Source organism: Cervus canadensis, chromosome 18, assembly GCF_019320065.1.
Source record: "Cervus canadensis isolate Bull #8, Minnesota chromosome 18, ASM1932006v1, whole genome shotgun sequence".
NCBI lineage: Eukaryota > Metazoa > Chordata > Mammalia > Artiodactyla > Cervidae > Cervus > Cervus canadensis.
The window spans coordinates 12,071,622-12,097,184 of record NC_057403.1 but is presented as its reverse complement, the minus strand read 5'-3'; the positions used below and the strand labels follow the sequence as shown (position 1 = coordinate 12,097,184).

Below are 25,563 nucleotides of genomic sequence, written 5' to 3'. Positions count from 1 at the left end.
ACCCCGATACACAAAACTGTGAGTGTGTGCGGGAGGGCAGCATTGGCGGGCATAGTGTCCGCTCTCTGAAGACTCTCCTGACACGGAAGGCACACACGACGGCACGTGTCTCTCCAGCCAGGACTCACCGCACCCACGGCTCCAGCAGGCCTTCAGAGGTGAGGGCGTCTGATCATCTCAAACCTCAGTCTCCACTCATCAACTTTCCCAAACCCCAGACTCAGGTATACAACTGCCTGTTGGAGATAGTCATTTTTTCTTTTTTTTTTTTTTGGACTCCCAAACCCCTAAAAACACAGTCAGTCTAAAATATCAAGTTCCCTTCCAAAATTTGGGACTGCTTGGAAAACAGGGTTTCTTTTTTCTTTATTTGAATTGGAGTATAATGGCTTTGGGCTTCCCTAGTGGCTCAGATGGTGAAGATCCCCTGGAGGAGGAAATGGCAATCCACTCCAGTCTTCTTGCCTGAAAAATCCCACGGACAGAGGAGCCTGGCGGGCTACAGTCCATGGGATTGCAAAGACCACACATGACTGAGCGCGCACACACACACACACACACACACACACACACACACAGCGCACATATATGTCAATGCTACTCTTTCCGTTTGTCCCACCCTCTCCCTCCCCCACTGTGTCCAAAAGTCTGGAGAACAAGTATTCTTAAGTTTCAGGTTCATTACAGTGGTCCAGCTGGAAGCACGGCCGTGCACATAGCGTGTGCCTAAGACCCATGCTCACTGCAAGACTAGAATCTGCAACTTCTCTCCAGCTGCGGTAGGTTTTACAGACGGGTCTTGCGCCGTCTGGTCGCCTCTGTGCATGGTCTGCTCGTCCCCACAGGGTCCACCTTCCATCTCGGTTCCGTCGCCCTTCCCTTACGGACAGCACTCAGCCACGCATCCTGTCTGTTCCGCCCACCAAGCGCATTCCTGCCTCGGGAGCCTTGCACTTGCTGTTCTCTGCCTCCAACGCTCAGTCCCCGGATAGTTAGGGCAAGGAGTCTCCACCTCTTCACGGCGTGAGAGTTACAGACGTCGGGCAGGAGGGACGGGCCAGGGGTCTCCTCTGCTCACTGTCCACCCTGCGCTCGACCCTTCCCCGCCCTGGTGCTGGGGGAGGAGAAACAGAGTCTCGGACTTGGCTGTCCCCACCATGGCCGGACCTCAGCGGCCGGTACGGAGGAGGGCGGAGCCAGAGGAAAAGTCTGGAAGGATGATGAGAGAGGAAGATGGAGCGGAGGGAATGACGGGGTGCAGGAAGAGCCCAGGAGACGGAGCAGTCCACAGGGAGAGAAGGAAGTCGAGAAGTGCGGCGACTGAGGATGTGGGAGAGAAAGGGGGGCAAGAGGGGTGACACGTGTGTATCACCTTCTCATCCTCATTCTTATGAGGCTTGGGCAGGAGGAGAGAGACAGAGAGGTGAATAGAGCCAGGAAACGGGAAGACGAGGGAGGGGAGAGAAACGGGGAGAAATCAAGGAGGGAAGGAAGGGGAGAGGGCGAGAGGGGAAACCAGCGACTCGGGAGAGGATCCGCAGCCGGGCATGCGATGGGGAGACAGCGCCGGAAAGAGCAGGTGAGCGGACGGGGCGGGAGAGGAGTGCGGCGCAAAGAGGCCCAGGGAAAGGCCGGGCGCCCAGCCCCTCAGCCCCTCCGGGGCCCGCGGCGGAGCCTCGGGGTCCCCGGTCTCCCCCAGGATGGGCCGGGCCGCCGGGAACCAGGCGGGGACCTCGGACTTCCTGCTGCGGCGCTTGCTGCGGACGGCACTCCTGGCGGCCTGCCTGGCCGCGGCGCTGGGCGACGGCGCCCTGCTGGGGCTCATCGCCCCGGACCAGCGGCCGCACCGGCTGGTGCACCGCCCGCCCGCCCAGCTGGCACCGCCGGCCACGGCCTGGGTGAGCGCCCCGCTCCCGCAGGCTCCGGCGCACGTGCGGGCCGGCCGGGGCGCAGCTCCGCGTGGGGCCGCTGCGAGGCCCTCCTCCTGGCCGGGATGGCGCTTCTGCCCCGGGCGGCCCCCGGTGGACCGCTTCTTCTGCGAGCTGCCCGCCGCGCCGAGGACCGCGGGCGCAGACACGGCGGCCGACCGCACGCTGGTCTCGGGCCTGCGCGCGCCCATCCTCGCCGGCCCTTTGGCCTTCGTCCTCGCCTCCTACGCCTCGATCCCGGCGGCCATGGGCCGCCTGCCCTCCGCCCAGAGCCGCTTCCAGGCGCTGTCCCCCTGCGGTTCCCACCTGGCCGCGCTGGGGCTCTTCGACGGCACGGGGACCGCCCTGAACCCGCTCATCGACAGCCTTCGCAACCGCAAGGTCCACCCGGCGGCCGGCTCTGCCCTGGCCGGGCTCCGGGGGTGAAGTACTGCGAGGGGCTGACCCTGGGGACACGCGGACACTGACCCGGGAGCCCCCTCCTGGCTCCGATGCGTGGCTCTGTGATCTTGCGCGCCCCGACCCTGTCCCTCCCAATCTGTGCGCGTTTTGGTGCGCTCAGCCTCGAGGGACCCGCTGGGCCCAAGTCAGCGGCCCACCAATATTTCTATAGAGGGCAGGAGAAGAAATATTTTCAGCCTTACCAGCTATTGTTCTCTGTTGCTACTGCTCAGCTCTCCCATCACAGCCTGGAAGCCACAGAGGATCCACGGATGAATAGGACTCTGTTCGCCAAAAACTCTGCTGTTATTCAGTCGCTAGGTCGTGTGGGACTCTTTGTGACCCCATGGACTGCAGCACCAGGCTTCCGTGTCCCTCACCATCTCCCAGAGTTTGCTCAGACTCATGTCCATCGAGTCACTGACGCCATCCAACCATCTCATCTTCTGTTGCCCCCTTAAAAGCTCATTAGGGATGTCGAAATTCGAATTTTATATAAATGCTCATCGTTCACAAACTATTACTCTTCTAATTTTGTTTCCAATCATTTAATAATGTGAATACTGTGAGGAGCTTTTTTTTTTTTTTGGCTTGAGGACGGTAGGCAATGGGCAAAGGGCCACAGTTCACTGACCCTTGATATAGGATAAAAGACTGACCCAGGGACTTCCACGGTCGTCCAGTGGTTAGGACTCCCAGCTTCTGCACAGGTTCGATCCCTGGGTGGGGAACTAAGATCCTGCTTGGCTGGGCAAATCGGAAAACAAAACAAAGTAAAAACAAACAACAAAAAAGGGGAGCAGCGCCTCAAGTGGCGGGAAGAGCAAGTGCAAAGGCCCTGAGGTGAGCAGGAAAGGCAAGTTCCTGGGTCATGAGGTCCCTGAGGCTGGACTTAGAGAGCAAGACCAGAGGGAGCTGGGCTGGAGAGGTGGCCGTGAACCGGCTCCCAGGGGACCCTGGAAAAGGGAGGCAGCGCTGCAAACAGCAGGTGGCGCTAGTGGTAAAGAGCCCCTCTGCCGATGCAGGAGACTTGAGAGAGGCGGGTTCTGTCCCTGGGTGGGGAAGATCCCCTGGAGGAGGGCACGGCAACCCCGTCCAGTAGTCTTGCCTGGAGACTCCCATGGACAGAGGAGCCTGGCGGGCTACAGTCCGTGGGGTGGCAGAGTTGGACACGACTGAAAGGGCTTAGCATGCACGCAGGGTGCACACACCAGGGGAAGCGTGTTTCACTGGCAGGACAGCAGTGCAAAGGCCCTGAGGCCCAACCAGGCACTGAGAGGGGACCTCAGGGATGCAGAGTCCGAGAGATGTGGATGCAGGCCAGCCACGGCCACCCGGCCTCGGTAAGGCCCTGGGGTCTCACCCCACGTTCACCAAGCCTGCAGGGCAGGTCCTGCTTGTGGGGGTGCAAGCATCCAATTTACCAATCTGACCTCTTTGAAGTTGCAGAATGCTTTGAAATTCTAACAACACCCGGAATGTCAGCTCATAGGGAATAATAAAATTTACGGTCACCTTAAATAAGAAATTTCGATTTGGTTCAAACGTACAATTTAGAGGTTTGATCCATTATATTATCTTTAAAAAGCTGATATAGAGGAGGTAGGAGTCTGTTATTAAAACAAAAGAATTAAATCTCAAACAATAACAACAGAAAAACCAACCCTGTTTTGTCTACTAGCCTGTCTAGTTAGATTTCCCCTTTAGTAAGACCCTCTCCCTGGGCTTCCCAGGCGGCACTAGTGGTAAAGAACCCAACTGCCAGTGCAGGAGACATAAGAGATGCAGGTTTGATCCCTGGGCGGGGAAGATCCCCTGGAGAAGGAAATGGCAACCCACTCCAGTATTCTGGCCTGGAGAATCCCATGGACAGAGGAGCCTGGTGGGCTACAGCCCATGGGGTCTCAGAGTCAGACACGACTGAAGGGATTAAACACACACACACACACACTCACACACACTCACACACACACACTCTCACACACACACACACACACTCGTGCACACAGTCACACACAGAGACTCATACATACACTCACGTGCACACACACACAGAGACTCACACACTCACATGCGCGCACACACACACTCACACACACACACTCACACACACACAGAGACACATGCACGTGCGTGCACACGCACACACACTCACACACACACACACACACACTCGCGCACACAGTCACACATACACAGAGACTCATACATACACTCACGTGCACACACACTCACACACACAGAGACTCACACACTCACATGCACACACACACACACACTCACACACACACAGAGACACATGCACGTGCGTGCACACGCACACACACTCACACACACACACACACACACTCGCGCACACACTCGCACACAATGCCCCCTCTCTGTGCAGAGGCCAGGCAGGTGCAGCTTTCCCGTACCTCTTCCCTCCCCCAGGCCCCTTCTTCCCCTGGGTCTGTGTCCGCGGCCACTGTGCCAACCAGGGCCGTGCGGCGACGTCACCCCCCGGGCTCTGCTCGCGTGCCCACGCTGGCCCCGCCGCTCGCCAGGCTCTCCCCACCTGCGTCCCTGCTCGCTCCTCGGGGCACCTGTGCTCCCGCCCTGCGCACACCCTGGTCCTTCTTGCTACACCAGCCGGCCCTGCTGGAGACCTGCCTCCGCTGGATGTCACGCCCCGGCTGCTGCGGCCCGGGGTGGCGTCTCCCCCGTGGGTGGTGCCCGGCAGCCGCTCCAGTGCTGTCCTGTGTCTTGGGCGGGGGCCCCCTGACCCCAGTGGCCGGGGGGACGCTGCGTGGCCATCTGCAGGCACCTGCACTCTGGGGCCATCGCATGCCCGCAGCTCTGCCAGCTCCTGGCTGCCGCCTGCTGGCTGGCCGGAGTCCCCGTGTAGCTGGTCCTCACCATCCGGCCATCTGCTTCCCCTTCAGCAAGCCCCCAGTGTCCACTGCTGCTGTGATATCGCCCGTCTGCTGAGCCCCGTGTGTGCGGACACCAGAGTCTTCCAGGACGATGCACTGGTGGCCACAGAGCTGGTCATCACGGTTTCCCTCTTTCTGATAGACATGTCCTACACCAAGATTCTGGCCACTGTGCTCCGGAGGCCAGCGGCCCTGTCCACGCGTGCCTCCTACCTCGTTGCATTAGTTCTGCTTTATGGCGCAACAGGGGTCATCCACCCACGACCCAAGGCCAGCTGTTCTCCAGAGAGCAAGCAGGTGGTGTCCTGTTCCTCCACCCTGGGGACCACCAAGCTCATTTCCTCATCTACAGCCTTCAGAACAAGGAGGTGAAGGCTGCCCTGGGCCGACTGTGCTGTCCTTACCAGGGGTCTGGATCCCAGGAATGACCTTTTCAGGACGACATTTCAGAGTCTGGAATTGTCAATGTCTGACTTTGATGAGGATCTGTGTACAGATATATGTGATGCATTCTGATTTTTTTTGGGGGGGATGTGTGCTTTTTCCTCAAAGTCATAACGGTGCTGATTTCACCTTTCTGTCCAAGAAAAGGCACAGACCGAGTACTCATGATGTTTGCTAGTGGTGGGCAAATGAAACTAATTTGGGTCAACTAGAGTGTATCGGTCGGCGACTGGCACAGAACTGCTGTGTAACAAACCATCCTAAAAATGTAGTGTCTTAAAATGGTCATTTGTCCTCAAGAGTCTTCAGTCAGCTGGGGGGTTAGCTAATGTCTTGTGGGGTCATTTGAATGGCTCTTCTGGTCTTGGTTAGGCTTGCTTGTGCAAATGAATGAGGGCTGACTGATGTGGGTGTGGCTTAGTTAGAGACACCCTGGTTTATACTTCCTGTCTTTATTCTAGGACCAGAGGACTAGATCAGGCATGAATTTTCTCATTGCAATAGCTGAGTGAGAAGGTCCCAGTTGGGGGATGGAATTTCAAAGCTTTGGTAAGGTCACAAAACACAGGTCCCGTTGTTGCACAGTTGCTAAGTTGTGTCCTGCTGTTTGTGACCCCATGGACCGTAGCATGCCAGGCTCCTCTGTCCTCCACTATCTCCCAGAGTTTGCTCAGATTTGTGTCCATCGAGTCGGTGATGCCATTTAAGCATCTCATCCTCTGTCACCCCTTCTCCTCCTGCCTTCAATCTTTTCCACCATCAAGGTCTTTTCCAGTGAGTCGGCTCCTTGCATCAGATGGCCAAAGTATTAGAGCTTCAGCTTCAGCATCAGTCCTTCCAATGAATAGTCGGGTTGACTTCCTTTAGGATGGACTGGTTTTAACCCCTTTCAGGTCCCATGGCCAAAGTCAGATTCATGGGGGAAGGAAGTACATACTATCTGGGGGAGGAACAGTAAAGTTACTTGACAAATAACCTCAATATAGGAAAGAGTGAGGGACTGGGAGCGTTAGAATCTACTTCAGAGAGCCCAACAGTTCAGTTCAGCTCAGTTGCCATGTCCGACTGTTTGTAGCCCCCATGGACTGCAGCATGCCAGGCCTCCCTGTCCATCACACTCCCGGAGTTTACTCAAACTCATGCCCATTGAGTCAGTGATGCCATCCAACAATCTCATCCTCTGTCGTCCCCTTCTCCTCCTGCCCTCAATCTTTCCTGGCATCAGGGTCTTTTCAAAGAGTCAGTTCCTTGCATCAGATGGCCAAAGGATTGGAGTTTCAGCTTTAACATCAGTCCTTCCAATGAATATTCAGGAGTGATTTCCTTGAGGATGGACTGGTTGGATCTCCTTGCAGTCCAAGGGACTCTCAAGAGTCTTCTCCAACACCACAATTCAAAAGCATCAATTCTTAAGAGCTCAGCTTTCTTCACAGTCCAATTCTCACATCCATACATGACCACTGGAAAAACCATAGCCTTGACTAGACGGACCTTTGTTGGCAATGTAATGTCTCTGCTTTTTAATATGCTGTCTAGGGTGGTCATAACTTTCCTTCCAAGGAGTAAGTGTCTTTTAATTTCATGGCTGCAATCACCATCTGCAGTGATTTTGGAGCCCAGAAAAATAAAGTCCTCCACTGTTTCCACTGTTTCCCTGTCTATCTGCCATGAAATGATGGGACTGGATGCCATGATCTTAGTTTTCTGAATGTTGAGCTTTAAGCCAACTTTTTCACCCTTCTCTTTCATTTTCATCAAGAGGCTTTTTAGTTCCTCTTCACTTTCTGCCAAAAGGGTGGTGTCATCTGCATATCTGAGGTTATTGATATTTCTCCTGGCAATCTTGATTCCAGCTTGTGCTTCATCCAGCCCAGTGTTTCTCATGATGTACTCTGCATATAAGTTAAATAAGCAGGGTGACAATATACAGCCTTGATGTACATGTTCATTTTGTTGTTCCTTGATGTTCCTTTTCCTATTTGGAACCATTCTGTTGTTCCATGTCCAGTTCTAACTGTTGCTTCCTGACCTGCATACAGATTTCTCCGGAGGCAGGTCAGGTGGTCTGGTATTCCCATTTCTTTCAGAATTTTCCACAGTTTTTTCTGATCCACACAGTCAAAGGCTTTGGCATAGTCAATAAAGCAGAAGCATATGTTTTTCTGGAACTCTATTGCTTTTTTGAAGGTCTAATGAATGTTGGCAATTTGATCTCTGGTTCCTCTGCCTTTCCTAAAACCAGCCTGAACATCTGGAAGTTCACAGTTCACGTGCTGTTGAAGCCTGACTTGGAGAATTTTGAGCATTACTTTGCTAGCATGTGAGATGAGTGCAAGTGTGCAGTAATTTGAGCATTCTTTGGCATTGCCTTTTTTTGGAATTGGAATGAAAACTGACATTCTCCAGTCCTGTGGCCACTGCTGAGTTTTCCAAATTTGCTGGCATATTCAGGGCAGTACTTTCACAGCATCATCTTTTAGGATCTGAAATACCTCAATTGGAATTCCATCACCTCCACTAGCTTTGTTCATAGTGATGTTTCCAAAGACCCACTTGACTTCACATTCCAGAATGTCTAACTCTAGGTGAGTGATCACACCATCGTGATTATCTGGGTTGTGAAGATCTTTTTTGTATAGTTCTTCTGTGTATTCTTGCCACCTCTTCTTAATATCTTCTGCTTCTGTTAGGCCTATACCATTTCTGTCCTTTATTGAGCTCATCTTTGCATGAAATATTCCCTTGGTATCTCCAGTTTTCTTGAAGAGATCTCCAGTCTTTCCCATTCTGTTGTTTTCCTCTATTTCTTTGCACTGATCACTGAGGAAGGCTCTCTGATCTCTCCTTGCCATTCTTTGGAACTCTGCATTCAGATGGGTATATCTTTCCTTTTCTCCTTTGCTTTTCGCTTCTCTTCTTGTATTCTTTGATTATATTCTTTGCAGCCAAAGGTGGAGAAGCTCTATACAGTCAGCAAAAACAAGACCGGGAGCTGACTGTGGCTCAGATCATGAACTCATTACTGCCAAATTCAGACTTAAATTGAAGGAAGTAGGGAAAACTACTAGACCATTCAGGTATGACCTAAATCACATCCCTTACGATTATACAGTGGAAGTGACAGATAGATTTAAGGGACTAGATCTGATAGACAGAGTGACTGAAGAACTATGGATGGAGGTTCGAGACACTGTACAGAAGAGCCCGACACTGAGAATTTTATTCAGACTTCTCTTCACCCAGAGACTTGGAGGGTGAAGATGTAGGTTTGTATAACTAATAAGGACCCTCTGTGGAGCACAGGGAACTCTGCTCAATACTCTCATGGCCTAGGTGGGAAAAGAGTCTGTGAAAGAGCGGATGTATGTAATGTATAAGTGCTTCACTTGGCCATACACCTGAAAGTAACACATCATTCCTGACACAGTACCTCAGCTCTACTCCAGTAAGGAGTCCACTTCCCAAAGCAGGAGACGTGGATTCAGTCCCTGGGTCGGGAAGATCCCCTGGAGAAGGAAGTGCAGCCCACTGCCGCATTCTGGGCTGGAGAATCCCAGGGACAGAGGAGCCTGGCGGGCTAGTGTCAGCGGGGCCGCGTTATGACAGAGAGCTGGACACGACTGAGCACACACACGTGCGTGTGTGCTAAGTGGCTTTAGTCGTGTCCAGCTCTCTGCAACTCTGTGGACTGTGTCCTGTCAGCTCTTTCTGTCCGCAAGATTCTCCAGGCAAGAATACTGCAGTGGCTTGCCGTGCCGTCCTCTAGGGAATCTTCCTGACCCGGGCACTGAATCCGAGTCTCCTGTGTCTCCTGCATTGGCAGGTGGGATCTTTACCACTAGCACCATGTGGGAAGCCCGCACGCAAACACACACAGACACACACTAATAAGGACCCACTGCAGATACAGGGAGCTCTACTCAACACTCTCATGGCCCAGGTGGGAAAAGAATCTGTGAAAGAGTGGACATATGTGTATATAGAAATTTATATACCAATACATTTTTAAAAAGAATTACCGATGATCCTACCTGCAGGGCAAGCAAAGGAGACACAGACATAAACATCAGACTTTTGGACACAGTGGAAGGAGGAGAGGGTGGGACGATTTGAGAGAATAGCATTGAAACATATACAGGACTATATGTAACTTAGACAGCCAGAAGGAGTTTGGTGTAAGATGCAGGGAACCTTAAGCCAGTGCTCCGTGACAGGCTGGAGGGATGGGGCGGGGAGGGAGGGGACACACGTGTGCCCATGGCCGATCCATGTGGATGTACGGCGAAAACCATCAGAATACTGCCGAGTAGTCATCCTCCAGTTGAAAGAAATTAATTTTAAAAAAGAATTAAATACATCAATAAAACATTTTCAAAAAGATGTAAGCTTGAAGATGTCATCAACTACCTACTCTTTAGTGGGCAAGTCCCTTCTTCATGATGGAGTCAATGCAAAGACAGTCAGAATCAATGGCGGGGAGGAGAAAGATGTGGCGCTAATGACTCTGTTGAGTATTGGGGTCCAGCATGCCTGCAGGCTGTTCCACCCTTAGGACTTCCTCTTACGTGAACCAATAAATTCACTTTTCACTGAAGCCATGTTGGGTTGATGTTCGGGCTCTTTTAGTGACCTTATTTACTGATTTCATTTCCAATAACTAACGTGGCATGTAAGCTACCTTATTTCTTCCCTCAAGCTCATTAGGAATTTTTTTGAAATATGGGGAACTCGCTGGAGGTCCAGTGGTTAAGACTCCTTGCTCCCACCATGCGGGGCTGGGATTTGATCCCTGGTCTGGGAACTAAGACCCTGCATGCTCCTCGGTGTGGCCAAAATAAATAAATAAAAACTAAAGTAACAGTTAAAAAGGGATTTTTAAAAATATAAGTAGATGTATCAGAGAAGTTTTCAGCTCATAGACAACCATTGATGGGCTCTAGTTTTATAGAAGGAAGAGTTTCTCGCTCATCTCTGTGCTCCAGGATCTAAGTGAAGGGCCTGTGATCTGGGAAGACATCAGTCAGCGCCCGATGGCCTGGAATAATGGAGGCTCTGAGGCTGACTTTCCTTTGCTCCTCCTCCCTTCAAGCCTCTCAGAGTGTCTGTAAAAAGCATTCTCTGCTCTGTGCCTTCTCCAAATCCACAGAGACCATAGAAGGTCTCTGAGGTCCGGAGCTCCTTGTTAAGCCTGCCTCCCCCTCACCATGCCAGCAGCTCAGAGCTGCCAGACCTGCAAAGACAAGCGAGGGCGGAAGCAGTGGGCGCCTTGCTCAGGACCAGGTCCTCCCGTGACGGACTGAGCGGCACTTCCTCCAGCCCTCGGCGTCTCCTCCTCTGGGCAGGAGCCCGGTCCTCCTGGAACCAGAGCCCCCTCCAGGTTCAGAGTCAGCAAGAAGGAATCTGGACCTCTTATCCTTCAGCCATCGAATGAAGAGACCCCATGCGATCCTTTGGGGGTGAGGAGAAGAGACCCCAGAAAGAAACTTTCTCTTACAGAACACCCAAGCTGCACCAGGTACTGACTTGAGATACTTTAGATGTGTTAACTGATTTAACCCTCGCTTGGGGTTAACCTCCATATTGCATATTAATGCACAAGGCGCAGATGGGTCGAGAAGACGAGACCATTATAGAGAGACAGCTTGGGTCTCTCTCTCTTCTTGGCCGTGCTGGGTCTCCACTGCTCCGAGGGCTTTTCCTCTGGCTGTGGCGCTCGGGGGCCACCCTCTAGTCACAGCACCTGGGCTTCTCTCGTTGCGGCTCCTGGGTGCTGAGCACAGGCTCAGTAGCTGTGGCTCATGGGCTTAGCTGCCCCACGGCACGTGGGAGCCTCCTGGACCGGGGATCGAACCCCTGTCTCCTGCACTGACAGGCGGATTCTTCACCACTGAGCCACCAGCAGAGACCAAGAGATATCTTGTTCCTTGTGTTTGTCTGACTTCAAAAGTCCTTGCTCCGGACCACTATGTCCTACCATCCCCAGAGTTCTCGCATGTAGTGTCTACTAGTATACTCGATTTATCAATGATAAGGGAAAGACCATAGCTCCCGAATTACAGAGGCGGTGTTAATGGATTAAGTAACATTTCTAGAGTTGCACGATGGAAATTTCTCGAACACTTTGAGGCTGAAACCCAGGTTCATTCACGTCCTTACATCTACCACTCACGCTGCACTGCTTCTTTGCACAAAGCCCTTACTTAATAAATATTCATGAAGTGAAGTGGAATGAAATACTACCAAAGGGGAAGGGGCTTTTGTGGGGGAGAATGGATACATATATATGTATGGTTGGGTCTCTTTGCAAGTTCACCTGAAACTATGACAACACTGTTAGTCAGCTATACCCCAATACAAAGTAAAAAGTAAAAAAAAAGAAAGCTCAAAAATTTCTACCAGTCAAGAGTCAGTTTTCTGTGACTTCCTCGGTGGTCCAGTGGTTAGGACAACACACTTCCACTGCAGGGGGCGTGGGTTCGATCCCTGGTTGGGGAAGTAAGGTCCCACGTACCATGTGGCATGGCTAGAGAAATAGAAAAAGAAAAAAGAGCTTTCCAGTGAGAGAAAGTCCGAGTTTCATTCAGGACAATAGAATTTGACACCAGTTCTGGGTTTAAACTCTGAGGCCAAGCGTAACTACCACACTCTACTGCCCATTTTCCTATAGCCTAGAGATTATATTGTTCAAGGGGTCAATGATGACTTATAATTTGAATAACATAAAACAGGCTTGAAGAGGTTAAGCAGAATATGCAAGGAGGCAACGGAGGCAGAAAATATTGTGGCCTGAATTCTTCTGAGAGTGAGTATTTATTCAACATCCTGTCTCCTTCAAATCTAGCATAGATGTTAAAAACGATCCATGAATAAAATATTTGGGGAGATGGAATAGTCTCTGAATACTCTAGTTCTGGGATTCAGGATACTAACGTGAGGCTTTGTTGGGCGTATTTATAGTTTTTCTATAAATTACCCGTGAGCATTTTGGTTAACCTGAAGTCCTAAGTTAGGGAGGGTGACTATGACCTCTGCTGCATTGTTACTTGTGACAGACGGCTGTAAAAGCCTGATTTCCCAAGGTTTCGTGCTGACCGCTCCTTCCCTGCCTCTCCATCCTCATCTTCTGCTCCTCTCTGTTGTGGTCTAAAGTGGATTCATTTATTTTGTTAATAATTGCTACAATTTATAAGTCTAAGTTACCCTGAAGATATGATATTCCTTCAGTAGATACAGTTAGCAAATGGAACATTTCAGTTTTCCTCAGAGATAAACAGAAGCCTCAGGAGACAAAGACGAAGCTTCTTACATGGAAGTTCATGCATTCTAAATGTCAGTGTCTTAATATACTCTAAACTCTTCTTAAAGGGAGTTAAGGCAAATGGCCTCAAATGTGCTTCCAGTTATATTTCAACGTGTTTTTTCCTAGACAAACAGGTTGCACATGCATGAACAATTTATGAAGCCTAACGGCTCTGTGAACAATTATAAACAGCGCTTTTCACTGAGCGTGGGCTTCCCAGGTGGCTCAGTGGTAAAGAATCTGCCTGTAATGCAGGAGAATGGGTTTGATCCCTGGGTTGGGAAGATCCCCTAGAGAAGGGGATGGCAACCCACTCCAGTCTTCTTGCCTGGAGAACCCCATGGATGGAGGAACTTGGGGGGCTACAGTCCCCGTGTCCCAAAATAGCTGGATATGACTGAGCGAGTAAACAACAACATTTGTTGAGCATAAACATAAGAACTCCGTGAAGTGTGCATAAATGGGCATGATACATCTGCCATCGAGAACACCACAACCCAACTAGTTGTTATCTTCATGATGGCTACTGAATCCTTGTCCAGCCGCTACAGTTGCCAGATGTACCCTGACCGACATAAATCAGGTCTATATATGTGTGAAACTTTGAGCTGTGTATCCTACATCCCTGTAGAATATTTGCTCACTGAGCCCAGCTGCAAAGACCTCCTCAGGACCCATGATAACTGCCATCTCTCTCACGCTAGGCTCTTAGCGCTCGCTGTCCTTTCTGCCCCCAGGGCTGCTCCCCTCAGCTCTATGCATGTACAGATCCTCCCCACCCTCTCCGTCTCTGTTCAAACAGCGTCTTCTAGGGTCATGTCCCTCGTGGTCAGAACTAATGTAGCCAGATACCACACCCCCACCCCATCTAATTCTTGGAAGTTATCTTGGAATTCAGACTTTGTTTAATAAATTCTATTTCCACCTATAACTCTGAAGCCCATTGAAATAGACACATTCCCTCCTAGGGCCCGATACAATCTTTTCCCACCAGATACTGTCAGTTCTACATCCTAAGGGGTTTTGTGGAGAACACACGAGTTGCTAGTGCCGGGGCTGGTGTACAAGAAGCACTCGATAAATGTGGGACCGTGTGTTCATCAGCTTCGGCATTTCATAAATATTTCTTCATTTATTTTCGGCTGTGCTGGGTCTTTGTTGCTGTCCACGGACTTCCTGTATTTGCGACCTGGGGGGCTGCTCTCTAGGTGTGGTGCATGGCTTCTCCCTGCAGGGGTTTCTCCTGTTGCAGAGCATGGGGTCTAGGGTGCTGTGGCTTCAGTAGTTAGCAGTTCCCGGGCTCTAGAGCACAGGTTCCATCACTGGGACAAGGGCGCTTAGTTACTCTGTGGCAGGTGGGATCTTCCCAGACCAGGGATCGAACCCATGTCTCCTGCATCGGCAGGCAGGGTCTTGACTGCTGTGCCACCAGGTAAGCCCCTGTTTGTTTGTTAAATAAATCCAAAGCCTCCATAAGAGGTTCTTCTCCCTGCATGCACGTTACCAAGTGGGTGAAGCCCAAATGCACTGTCATCTTTGTACTCAAGCTACCTGTTAGCGTTCCCTGTTGGTTCACTCACCTTCATCACACCACAGTCGTCACCCCCAGATGCTGTGTTGGGATCTGAGGACTGAATACACAGATCAAATCTGCTCTCATCAGGATCTTCACGATGTCTTGGGACAGCTTGGGAGACACCTCCTGTGGAACTGGTGGTTATGACGCCTCCACACCAGAGACTATCCCACAGCTTTTAAAGGGATAAGGTCAGCTCCAGGCTGCTACAGAATCAGCTTCAAGACATGTTATTAGTGAACATTCAGGATGCAGAACATGTGTCTAGTATGTTGCTGTTCGTGTTAATCGGGGCCACACATCTACAAACAATGGTGATGACAAGATCTATTTCTCGGGACCTCCCTGGTCTTCCAGTGGTAAAGAATCTGCTTTCCAGTGTAGGGGACATGGATTCGATTCCTGGCTGGGGAACTAAGATCTCACATGACTCGGGGCCAGGAAGCCCAAGCTCCACAGAAAGGGAAGCCCACATGCCACAACAAAGACCCAGCACAGCCAAACAAAGAAAACAAAAACAGAACCAAGATCTATTTCTTGAGGATCCCCCAAGAGACTGGTCGGGTGGTTGCCTCAAAAGAAGGTCTAAGGACAAGTTGTCAGCGGTTAGAGTGACATTGACTCGATTTTTTTAACCTTGAGATGTATTATCTTATAAGAGTAAGTGGTAAAATACAATGCCTATTGCTAATGAGAATGGAGAGAGAGAGAGACTGTCTCCGATCATAGGTAAGAACATTGAAGTGACGGTTGTCAGGCCACATAAGGTCTTGGGACCAAATATGGCAGCTGCAGTTTTGAACATCATCTGGCTGGTGTTGGTCGAAGAGAGAATGGCCAACTGGCTCCTTGCACACCGTCTTCTGTTGACGGGCTCACTTAGCGTTGTGCAAAACAGTGGTCACTACGGAGAAGGGCTGGGAAGGCTTGGCCCATGACAAGTGGTTGAAGGACAGGAGACCCTTCACATTTGCAATTGAGATTCCTTTGCTCAGAATGCCGTCCCTATCTTTTCCCGTGTGGGGTCTCTCACCGCTGACCATGTTAGCTTTTGTAATCCCCAGTGCCTTATCTCAGGGCCCTTCATGCGCTTCACCACAACCTTAATCCCTTCAAAAAGGCTTTGCCTTTTATTGGCTTTTTTCTTCATTATCTGTTTTCCTCACAAGTCAGCACACTGCAGATATGGACTGTATCTTTCTTCTTCATTCATGTATTCTTGAAAGCGTTAGTTGCTCAGTCACGTCTGACTTTTTGCGATCCCCATGGACTGTAGTCTGCCAGGCTTCCCTGTCCATGAAATTCTTCAGGCAAGAATATTGGAGTGGGTTGCCATTCCTCCCCCAGGGGATCTTCCTGACCCAGGGATCTAACCCTTGGGGCAGGATCTTTACTAGTGGACCACCAGGGAAGCCCATTCCTGAATTAATAGTCAACTCAATAAAAGTAGATAGGGCACCCATGGAAAGTGTATGGAAAAGGAATGAAATAATTGTTTCTCCTGCCATGAAAATCAGACCTTCAAAGACAGGACCTGAGCCATACTAATTTTTTCTGATTTTCAGAGTAGAAATGAAGGGATAAATTAAACAGGAAAGGGGTTGAAATCTATAAGCCTTGGAAAGTAACTGGTTGTGGTTGGCAGTGGGGGCTAAGGGGAATTTCAGGTAATTTTCACATTAACCTGATAAAAACAGTGTTTACCTATTGAGATGGGGATGACACAAGAATCAGAGCTGATTTGAGTTTAATGCAGAGTGAGTTAGAGAGGCTTGGGGGGCTCCTTAATGAAGAAATTCAGAGAGTCTAAGAAAGTGAAAGTGGTAGTTGCTCAGTCATGTCCGACTCTTTGTGACCCCATGGACTGCAGCCCGCCAGGCTCCTCTGTCCGTGGGATTCTCCAGGCAAGAATACTGGAGTGGGTTGCCATTTCCTTCTCCAGGGGATCTTCCTGACCCAGGCATCAAACCCAGGTCTCCTGCATTACAGATTCTTTACCATCTGAGCCAGCAGGGAGCCTAAGGAACCACTTAAATTTAGAAAACCAAGCCATGCGGAGTGCCCAGTCTGGAGACAGAGGTTTTGATGCTTCAACTTTTAGGTGTCATTTTCAGCTGAAATAGGTTGATACTCTGGACATTGTCAGTAGCGCTGCCCTAAAAATAGGGGTGCAAGTATCATTTCACATTATGATTTTCCTGGGATCCAAGTCAAGGAGTGGGCTGGTTGGACAGGTAGTAACTCTATATTTAGTGTCTCTGGTCGGTGGTTGGTGAGAGGTGATACCTCATTATAATTTTGATTTGCATTTCTCTAAGATTTCAGGAGGTGAAATTTTTCCACTAATTTTTTTTTTTAAGTAGTGTGAGTAAAACTGACCTCTCCAGAGTGGCCTCTTGATTGTCTGCCCTGTTTTGAATCTCTCTCCAGGACCTACCCGAGGATCTTTGTTGAGGACAACTGCTTTCTCCCTTTGTCCTCCTGGCTGCTGAATATGAAGAGCCCAGTTAAGAGATGTTTTCAGTTCATGTGCCACGTGTTTTTTTTTTGTTTTTTTAGTAGTTTAGTTCTTTTTCCCCTTTGGAGTAAACTTGATTTCTGTTGTTCTGTTTTGGGTTTGCAGGAACTTGATTGAGTTCTACACAGATGTACACCTATTCTGTTCTTCTTAGGGGTCTTTTCCCATATAGGTTCTCTCAGTGTGTTCAGTAGACTTCCTTGTGCTATTCAGTAGGTCCTTTTGTTTTATCTTTGATAATAGATAGTGTGTATGTGTTAATCCCAACCTCTTAATGTCTCCCTTCCCCTACCTTTTATTTTAATTATCATAAATGGGTTTTCTCAGTCTGTGTGTAGATGGACCAGCTACTCTTCATTTTTCTATTGATGGACATTTTGGTTGATGCCGTCAATACTGTCGATAGCGCTGCCTTGAAAATAGAGTTGCAAGTATCATTTTATATTATGATTTTTTCTGGCTCTAAGGCAAGGGGTGGGCTTGCCAGATCATGTGGTGGCTCTGTATTTACTGTTTTAAGGTATCTCCATACTGTTTACCTTTGTGGCCGCACCCACCCAATTCCCTCCCTGCCCACACTGTAGGAGGATTCCCTGTTCTCACCCTCGGCAACATTGAATCTTTGCAGCTCTTTCGGAGGATGGCCATTCTGAGCGGTGTGAGTTGAAATGTTGCTGCAGTTTTGATTGGCATTTCTCTAACAGTGACGCTGAGCATCTTTCATGGGCTTTATGGCCATCTGGATGCCTTCTTAAGACAAAGGTCTGTTTAGATCTCTGGCCTGTTTTTCTATTGAGTTGGCTGTTTTATGATACTGAGCTGAATGAACTCTTTGCTTGTTTGGAGGTGAATAAATTGTTCTTAAATTTTATCACAACCATTTCCCCCCATTTGAGGGTTGTCTTTTTCTTTCATTTAGAATTTCCCTTGCTGTGCAAAAGCTTTTGAGGTTACTTTTATTGAGTTTTGTTATTTTTCATTTTTCTAAGAGTGAAACCAAAAAGTTGCTCTGATTGATTTCAAAACCTCTTCTGCCCATATTTTCCCCAAAAAGTTTAGAGTATCCATCACTCCATGTAGCTCTTTAAGATATTTGGAGTTTCTTTTCTGTATAAGGTTAGGGAGAGACATAATTTTATTCAGTTTTCCCTTGTTTAAGAAATCTCCATACTGTCCTCTGTTCTGACTGTTAATTTACATTGCCAGCATCAATATAGGAGAATTAATTTTTCCCCAAACCTCTCCACCATTTACTGTCTGTAGACTTTTTTTTATTTAAGGTGGAAAGTGTATTTTACTTTATTTTTAAAATTGATTTATTTATTTTAATTGGAGGCTAACTACTTTACAACACTGTAGTGGTTTTTGCCATACATTGACATGAATCAGCCATGGGTGTACATGTGTCCCCCATCCTGAACCCCCCTCCCACCTCCCTCCCCACCCCATCCCCATGGCTGTCCCAGTGCACAGGCTTTGAGTGCCCTATTTCATGCATTGAACTTGGTGATCTATTTCAAATATGGTAATATACATGTTTCAATGCTATTCTCTCAAATCATCCCACTCTCACCTTCTCCCACAGGGTCTAAAAGTCTGTTCTTTACATCTGTGTCTCTTTTGCCATCTCCCATATAAGGTCATCATTACCATCTTTCTAAATTCCATATATAAGCATTAATATACTGTATTGGTGTTTTTCTTTCTGACTTACTTCACTCTGTATAATAGGCCCCAGTTTCATCCACCTCATTAGAACTGATTCAAGTGTGTTCTTTTTAATAGCTGAGTAATATTCCATTGTGTATACATACCACAGCTTTCTTATTCATTCGTCTGCCAATGGACATCTAGGTTGCTTCCACGTCCTGGCTATTATAAACAGTGCTGTGATGAACATTGGGGTACACATGTCTCTTTCAATTCTGGTTTCCTTGGTGTGTATGCCCAGGAGTGGGATTGCTGGGTCGTATGGCAGTTCAATTTCCAGTTTTTTAAGGAATCTCCACACTGTTCTCCATAGTGGCTGTACTAGTTTGCATTCCCACCAACAGTGTAAGATGGTTCCCTTTTCTCCACACCCTCTCCAGCATTTATTGTTTGTAGGCTCTTTGATAGCATAGCATCCATTCTGACCAGTAGGAGCTGGTACCTCATTGTGATTTTGATTCACATTTCTCTGTTAATGAGTGATGTTGAACATCTTTTCATGTATTTGTTAGCAATCTGTATGTCTTCTTTGGAGAAATGTCTGTTCTTTGGCCCAATTTTTGATTGGGTCATTTATTTTTCTGGAATTGAGCTGCATGAGCTGCTTGTATATTTTTGAGATTAGTTCTTTGTCAGTTGCTTCGTTTGCTATTATTTTCTCCCATTCTGAAGGCTGTCTTTTCACCTTGCTTATAGTTTCATTCATCATGCAAAAGCTTTTAAGTTTAATTAGGTCCCATTTGTTTATTTTTGCTTTTATTTCCATTACTATGGGAGGTGGGTCATAGAGGATCCTGCTGTGATTTAAGTCAAAGTCTTTTGCCTATGTTTTCCTCTAGGAGTTTTATAGTTTCTGGTCTTATGTTTAGATCTTTAATCCATTTTGAGTTTATTTTTGTGTATGAGGTTAGAAAGTGTTCTAGTTTCATTCTTTTACAAATGGTTGACCAGTTTTCCCAGCACCACTTGTTAAAGAGGTTGTCTTTTCTCCATTGTATATTCTTGCCTCCTTTGTCAAAGAGAAGGTGTCAATAGGTGCATGGATTTATCTCTGGACTTTCTATTTTGTTCCATTGATCTATATTTCTGTATTTGTGCCAGTACCATACTGTCTTGATGACTGTGGCTTTGTAGTATAGTCTGAAGTCAGGTAGGTTGATTCCTCCAGTTCCATTCTTCCTTCTCAAGATTGCTTTGGCTATTCAAGGTTTTTTGTAGTTCCACACAAATTTTGAAATTATTTGTTCTAGTTCTGTGAAAAATACTGTTGGTAGCTTGATAAGGATTGCATTGAATCTCTAGATTACTTTGGGTAGTATAAGCATTTTCACTATATTGATTCTTCCGATCCATGAACATGGTATATTCCTCCATCTGTTTCTGTCATCTTTGATTTATTTCACCAGTGTTTTATAGTTTTCTATATATAGGTCTTTTGTTTCTTTAGGTGGATTTATTCCTAAGTATTTTATTCTTTTCATCACAGCGGTAAGTGGAATTGTTTTCTTAATTTCTCTTTATGTTTTCTCATTGTTAGTATATAGGCATGCAAGGGATTTCTGTGTGTTAATTTTATATCCTGCAACTACTATATTCATTGATTAGCTCCAGTAATTTTCTGGTGGTGTCTTTAGGGTTTTCTATGTAGAGGATCACGTCATCTGCAAACGGTGAGAGTTTTACTTCTTTTTTTCCAATCTGGGTTCCTTTTATTTCTTTTTCTTCTCTGATTGCTGTGGCTAAAACTTCCAAAACTATTTCGAATAGAGGTGGTGAGAGTGGGCAGCCTTGTCTTGTTCCTGACTTTAGGGGAAATGCTTTCAGGTTTTCACCCTTGAGGACAATGTTTGCTGTGGGTTTGTCATACATGACTTTTATTATGTTGAGGCATGTTCCTTCTCTGCCTGCTTTCTGGTTCACAAATCTACAGCATTTCTCTTCATATCAGCCCATTTCCAAGAGAACTTGGGTTTGCCAGTATCTGAGTTCCCAATACACCGTGAACATTTCCCCAATATTGTATACTATGTGTCTTTGCAGGAATCAGGATGTCGATAAACCTTGTCTCTCCACAGACAGAGAGATCCCTAGAGTTGGGCAACACGACAAGGGTCCAGGAATTCATCTTGCTGGGCTTGTCCACGAGCCCAGAAACAAGGGAAGTCCTGTTTGTTGTCTTCCTGACCCTCTACCTGCTGACCCTCCTGGAGAATGCCCTCATCGTCTTCCTCGTCTGCAGCCACTCTGAGCTCCACAAGCCCATGTACTTCTTCCTGGGCAACCTGAGCTGCCTGGAGATGTGCTACGTGTCCGTGACCATGCCCAGCCTGCTCGTGGGGCTGTGGATGGGCCCCTACCACGTGCCCTTCACAGCCTGCATGACCCAACTCTTCTTCTTCATCGTCCTCATCTGCACAGAGTGTACCCTCCTGGCCTCCATGGCCTATGATCGCTACGTGGCCATCTGCCGCCCACTGCACTACCCACTGCTCATGCGGCCCCAGGTCTGCCTGGGCTTGGCTGGGACTTCGTGGCTTGGTGGGTTGCTGGTCTCGGTGGCCAAGACAACATGCATCGCCAGCCTATCCTACTGTGGCCCCAATGTCCTCAATCAATTTTTCTGTGACGTCTCCCCACTGCTCAACCTGTCCTGCACCCACGTGGCCCTAACTGAGCTGGTGGACTTCCTCTCGGCTATTGTCATCTTCTGCGGGACACTGCTGGTCGCCCTGGCCTCCTACTCGGTGATTGGGGTGACAGTTTTCCGCATGCCTTCCGCCACCGCCCGGCGCAAGGCCTTCTCCACCTGTGCCTCCCACCTGGTGGTGGTGGGCATCTTCTACTCAGCGGCCCTCTTCATCTACTGCCGCCCCAGCCACATCAGATCCATGGACCTCAACAAGGTGCTGTCGGTCATCTACACGGTAGCCACGCCCATGTGCAATCCGGTCATCTACTGCCTGCGGAACAAGGAGGTCCATGCGGCCCTGCTCAGAACTCTCCGCTGGACTTGATCCTGGTTGGGACATTAACCCCTATCTCCTAATTTACATTTTCTCATGGCTTGAAACACCTTAAGGGATATTGAAAAAGCAAGTTACATACTGAAGGAATACATTTCTCACTTCTCATTATTTCTCACAAAGAAAGTGAAAGTGTAAGTCGCTCAGTCATGTCCAACTCTTTGCGACTCCATGGATTATAACTGGCTGGGCTCCTCTGTCCATGGAATTCTCTGGGCAAGAATACTGGAGTGGGTTGCCATTTCTTTCTCCAGGGGATCTTCCTGACCCAGGGATCGAATCCAGGTCTCCTGCATTACAGGCGGGTTCTATACTGTTAATATATATTAAGGCTATCCAAGAAGCCTTAATATATATATACGAGTTTGAAGCAATCCATGACAAGATCGTAGCCACCCAAGGGAAATGTGAACATTGTCTATGAGAAAGTAGATCATCAAAGATGACTGATAAGTGGCTGGTGACCCTGGTGACAAGATGTTTTACTTTATGAGTAAGCCAGAAAAGTAAATATAACCATCTCATCAGTTTTATTAAGGGAATATTGACAAATATTTATTTCCTAAATGTGTCTATATGTCCCCACAAGTAGAAATAAATATGTACAAGGACATTCATTGGATCTTTGCTTGTAAAGAAAAATAATAGGAAACAGCCTACATGTCCATCCAGTGCATAAATTAAAAATAGTACATTCATTGTAAGATAAGCATTAGGCTGTTAAAAAGAAATCAGTTTGTATGTTTTGACATGGATATTTGGTTCATATATATATGCTAAATTCAAAATAAAATAAAATGTAGTATGAAATACTTTTGTATTTTTTTAAATTAACTTTTAAGTTTACAAGTGTACATTGAGCCAGAAGACCATTTTCTCTGCTCTTCAGATGCCCTGGTGCTTCTCAGAGCAAGTTGTGAACATGTGTTTCCATGAGAACATGCACCCTAATATTGATTCAATGAAGGCAGGAGCAGTTTCTCATTCATCTTTTTTTTTTTTTTTTAAATTTTTGGCTGCACCCCATGGCATGAGGGACCTTAGTTCCCAGACAAGGAATGGAACCCTTGCTCCCTGCACTGGAGGGTCTTACCCACTGGACCAACAGGGAAGCCCCTCTCACCCATCGTTATACTCCAGGCTCCAGGCGCAGGGCTAGGCATTTGGGAAGGGATCCATGAATGCACAATGGCCTCAACTAAGGGTGGGTCTGAGGCTAACTTTCCTCTTGTGTGTATGTGTGTGTGTGCTAAGTCGCTTCAGTCATGTCTGCCTCTTTGTGATCCCATGGACTGTAGCCCCCCAGGCTCCTCTGTCCATTGGATTCTCCAGGCAAGAATACTGGAGTGGGTTGCCAGGCCCTCCTCTAGGGGATCTTCCTGATCCAGGGATCTAACCCAAGTCTCTTATATCTCCTGCACTGGCAGGCAGCTTCTTTACCACCAGTGCCACCTGGGAAGTCCTCTCCTCCCCTAAGCCTCTGAAAAGTTATCAAAAAAAAAAAAAAAAAAAAATTCCTCTTCTCCAAATCCACAGAGATCGAGGAAGTCTCTGAGGTCCAGAGCGCCAGCTTAAGCCTGCCTCCTTCTCACTATGAGGGCAGTCCCCTTAGCAAGTCAGAGCATCCAGAACAACGGAGAGAAACAAGGGTGGGGTGGTTGGTTGAGGTCGATGCCTCACTCAAGACCAGGAGCAAATCCTTCCAAGATGGACTGGAAGGTCATTCCGCTGTTCGTTGGCATCTCCTCCTCTGGGCCCGACCTGCCTGAACACCAGAGCCTCCTCCAGGTACAACATCAGCAAGAAGGGATCTGTACCTTCTGTCTTTAAGCCATCAGGTGAGGGAACAAACTCCTTATGGGTGCGGACAAGGAACAATGGAAAGATGTGTTCCTTTATAGAACACCCAAGGCATACCTCGTACCACCTCTAAAAGTTTGTACCTGTCTCTATAGAGAGCATGGACATGTTCTACCAGACATGACTTCTCTGGACAAGTAGGTCAAGTGGATTCATGAAGAAAATCCAGCTAGTAAGGGAGCGATATCCTGAAAGTCATGTCTCTCTGGCTCTGAAGTGGTTTTCAACCACCATGTTTTACCACCCTAAGAGATCAGGTATACAGTAGCTACTATTATATGAACTTGATTAATTCTAAGGGTAGAAAAATTACCCATATGTTACAGATGAGGAAAAGGAAGCTAAAGGATGAAATAGCTTTCAGTCACTGTTTGAAAGTTGTCAGTGTCGTTGTCATTGTTGTTCAGTCGCTCAGTCGTGTCCGACTCTTTGTGACCCCATGGGCTGCAGCACACCAGGCTTCCCTGTCCTTCATTATCTCCTGGAGTTTGCTCAAACTCATGTCCATTGAGTCGGTGATGCTATTTCAGTCTTAGGTTGTTAGAACAAATTAAGTGAAGCAATTGATGGCACATCGCAATGCCAAATAAATTACAATTTTTGTCACTTAGGCTCTGAGAAGCACTTCGCCCACTGCCTGGCACGTAGAAAGAGCTTAATATATAGTAATCATGCTGGCTACTACATCTACCATTATAACCTGTGTGCTGATTGGAGTATTAGCATTAAATGTTTACAATAACCAGGATGGGTGGATAGAGTGCATGGATTACAAATACTATAGCTTTTTCCTTTTCCCTTGTTGGTCATAAGACTTTAGGCAAGCCACTTTTACTTCCTGAAGCTCAGTGATCCCCCTTGAAAAATAAGATAATGAGAACAGTTCTTACAGGTTCCTTGAGGCAAATGAATAAAATAACATGAAAAACTCCTAGCACAGTGCCTGGAATGCCATGTTGAAGAAGAGACTTCAGAAACACTCTAATCTTTGCTGCATTGTTCATTGTGGCAAATGACTGCAAAACTCTTACACTGCAAAGGCTTCACGTGGACCAGTCCTTGGCCAACTATCCATCCTCATCTCCTTCTGTTCGTGTTCTCTAGCCCGGTCTAAAGTGTGTCCAGTATTTTGCCCGAAGCATCTTGGCTGTGGACATCTTTGCCCCCCAAGCATTTTTGCCGCAATGATTTTCACTGCATAACTGATTGTACGTTCTGCAATGTGTGTGTGGCATCTGACTCTTCGCAGCCCTTTGGACTGTAGCCCGCCAGGCTCCTCTGTCCATGGGATTCTCCAGGCAAAAATACTGGAGAGGGTTGCCATTTCCTTTTCCAGGGGATCTTCCCGACCCAATGATAGAACCAGCATCTCTTGCGTCTTCCGCACTGGCAGGCAGATTGCTTACCCATGAGCCATTGGGGAATAAAAGATTAAATGACTGGCTGACAGTTTGACATAAATGATTCAGCACCAAAGTCTGTCTCAGCTGTGACTGATCCTGGGGTTGTCACTTCCCGGCTGTGAGGTCTTGGGGCAGCGAATTGACCTGTCTGGGCCCCACACGTGCATTTTTGCATAGAACTGACAGGATAACCAGTAGGAAGGCCAGAGGTCCCCAAGCAACAGGAGGAAATAAACTGCAAGTGGCAGATTTTTTTTTTTCCCTTTTCTGCTGATGAAACTGGTTTTGCCTAAGACTACCGTTTTTTTCTTTTCTCAAACCTTGGGCTGATAATGGCTCACAAACCAGTACTCATGTCTTGTTTTACGGCCAGGGATGACACAGCTTGTGCCATCCATCTCAAAAATGCGTATTTTGGGAGAGGGGCCTGGGGAGACTCCCTCAG

At 47.9% G+C, this 25,563-nt stretch overlaps 1 protein-coding gene across 1 annotated transcript; it reads left to right on the top strand.

Annotated features, from left to right (window-relative positions):
* Window positions 1–1,526: 1,526 nt before the first annotated feature.
* Window positions 1,527–21,846, top strand: LOC122420051 (olfactory receptor 5-like). The gene is made up of 2 exons (XM_043434787.1): window positions 1,527–1,579; window positions 20,908–21,846. The coding sequence occupies exons 1-2, from the start codon at window positions 1,553–1,555 to the stop codon at window positions 21,844–21,846; spliced, it is 966 nt and encodes a 321-aa protein (XP_043290722.1). The 5' UTR covers window positions 1,527–1,552.
* The last annotated feature ends 3,717 nt before the right edge of the window (window positions 21,847–25,563 follow it).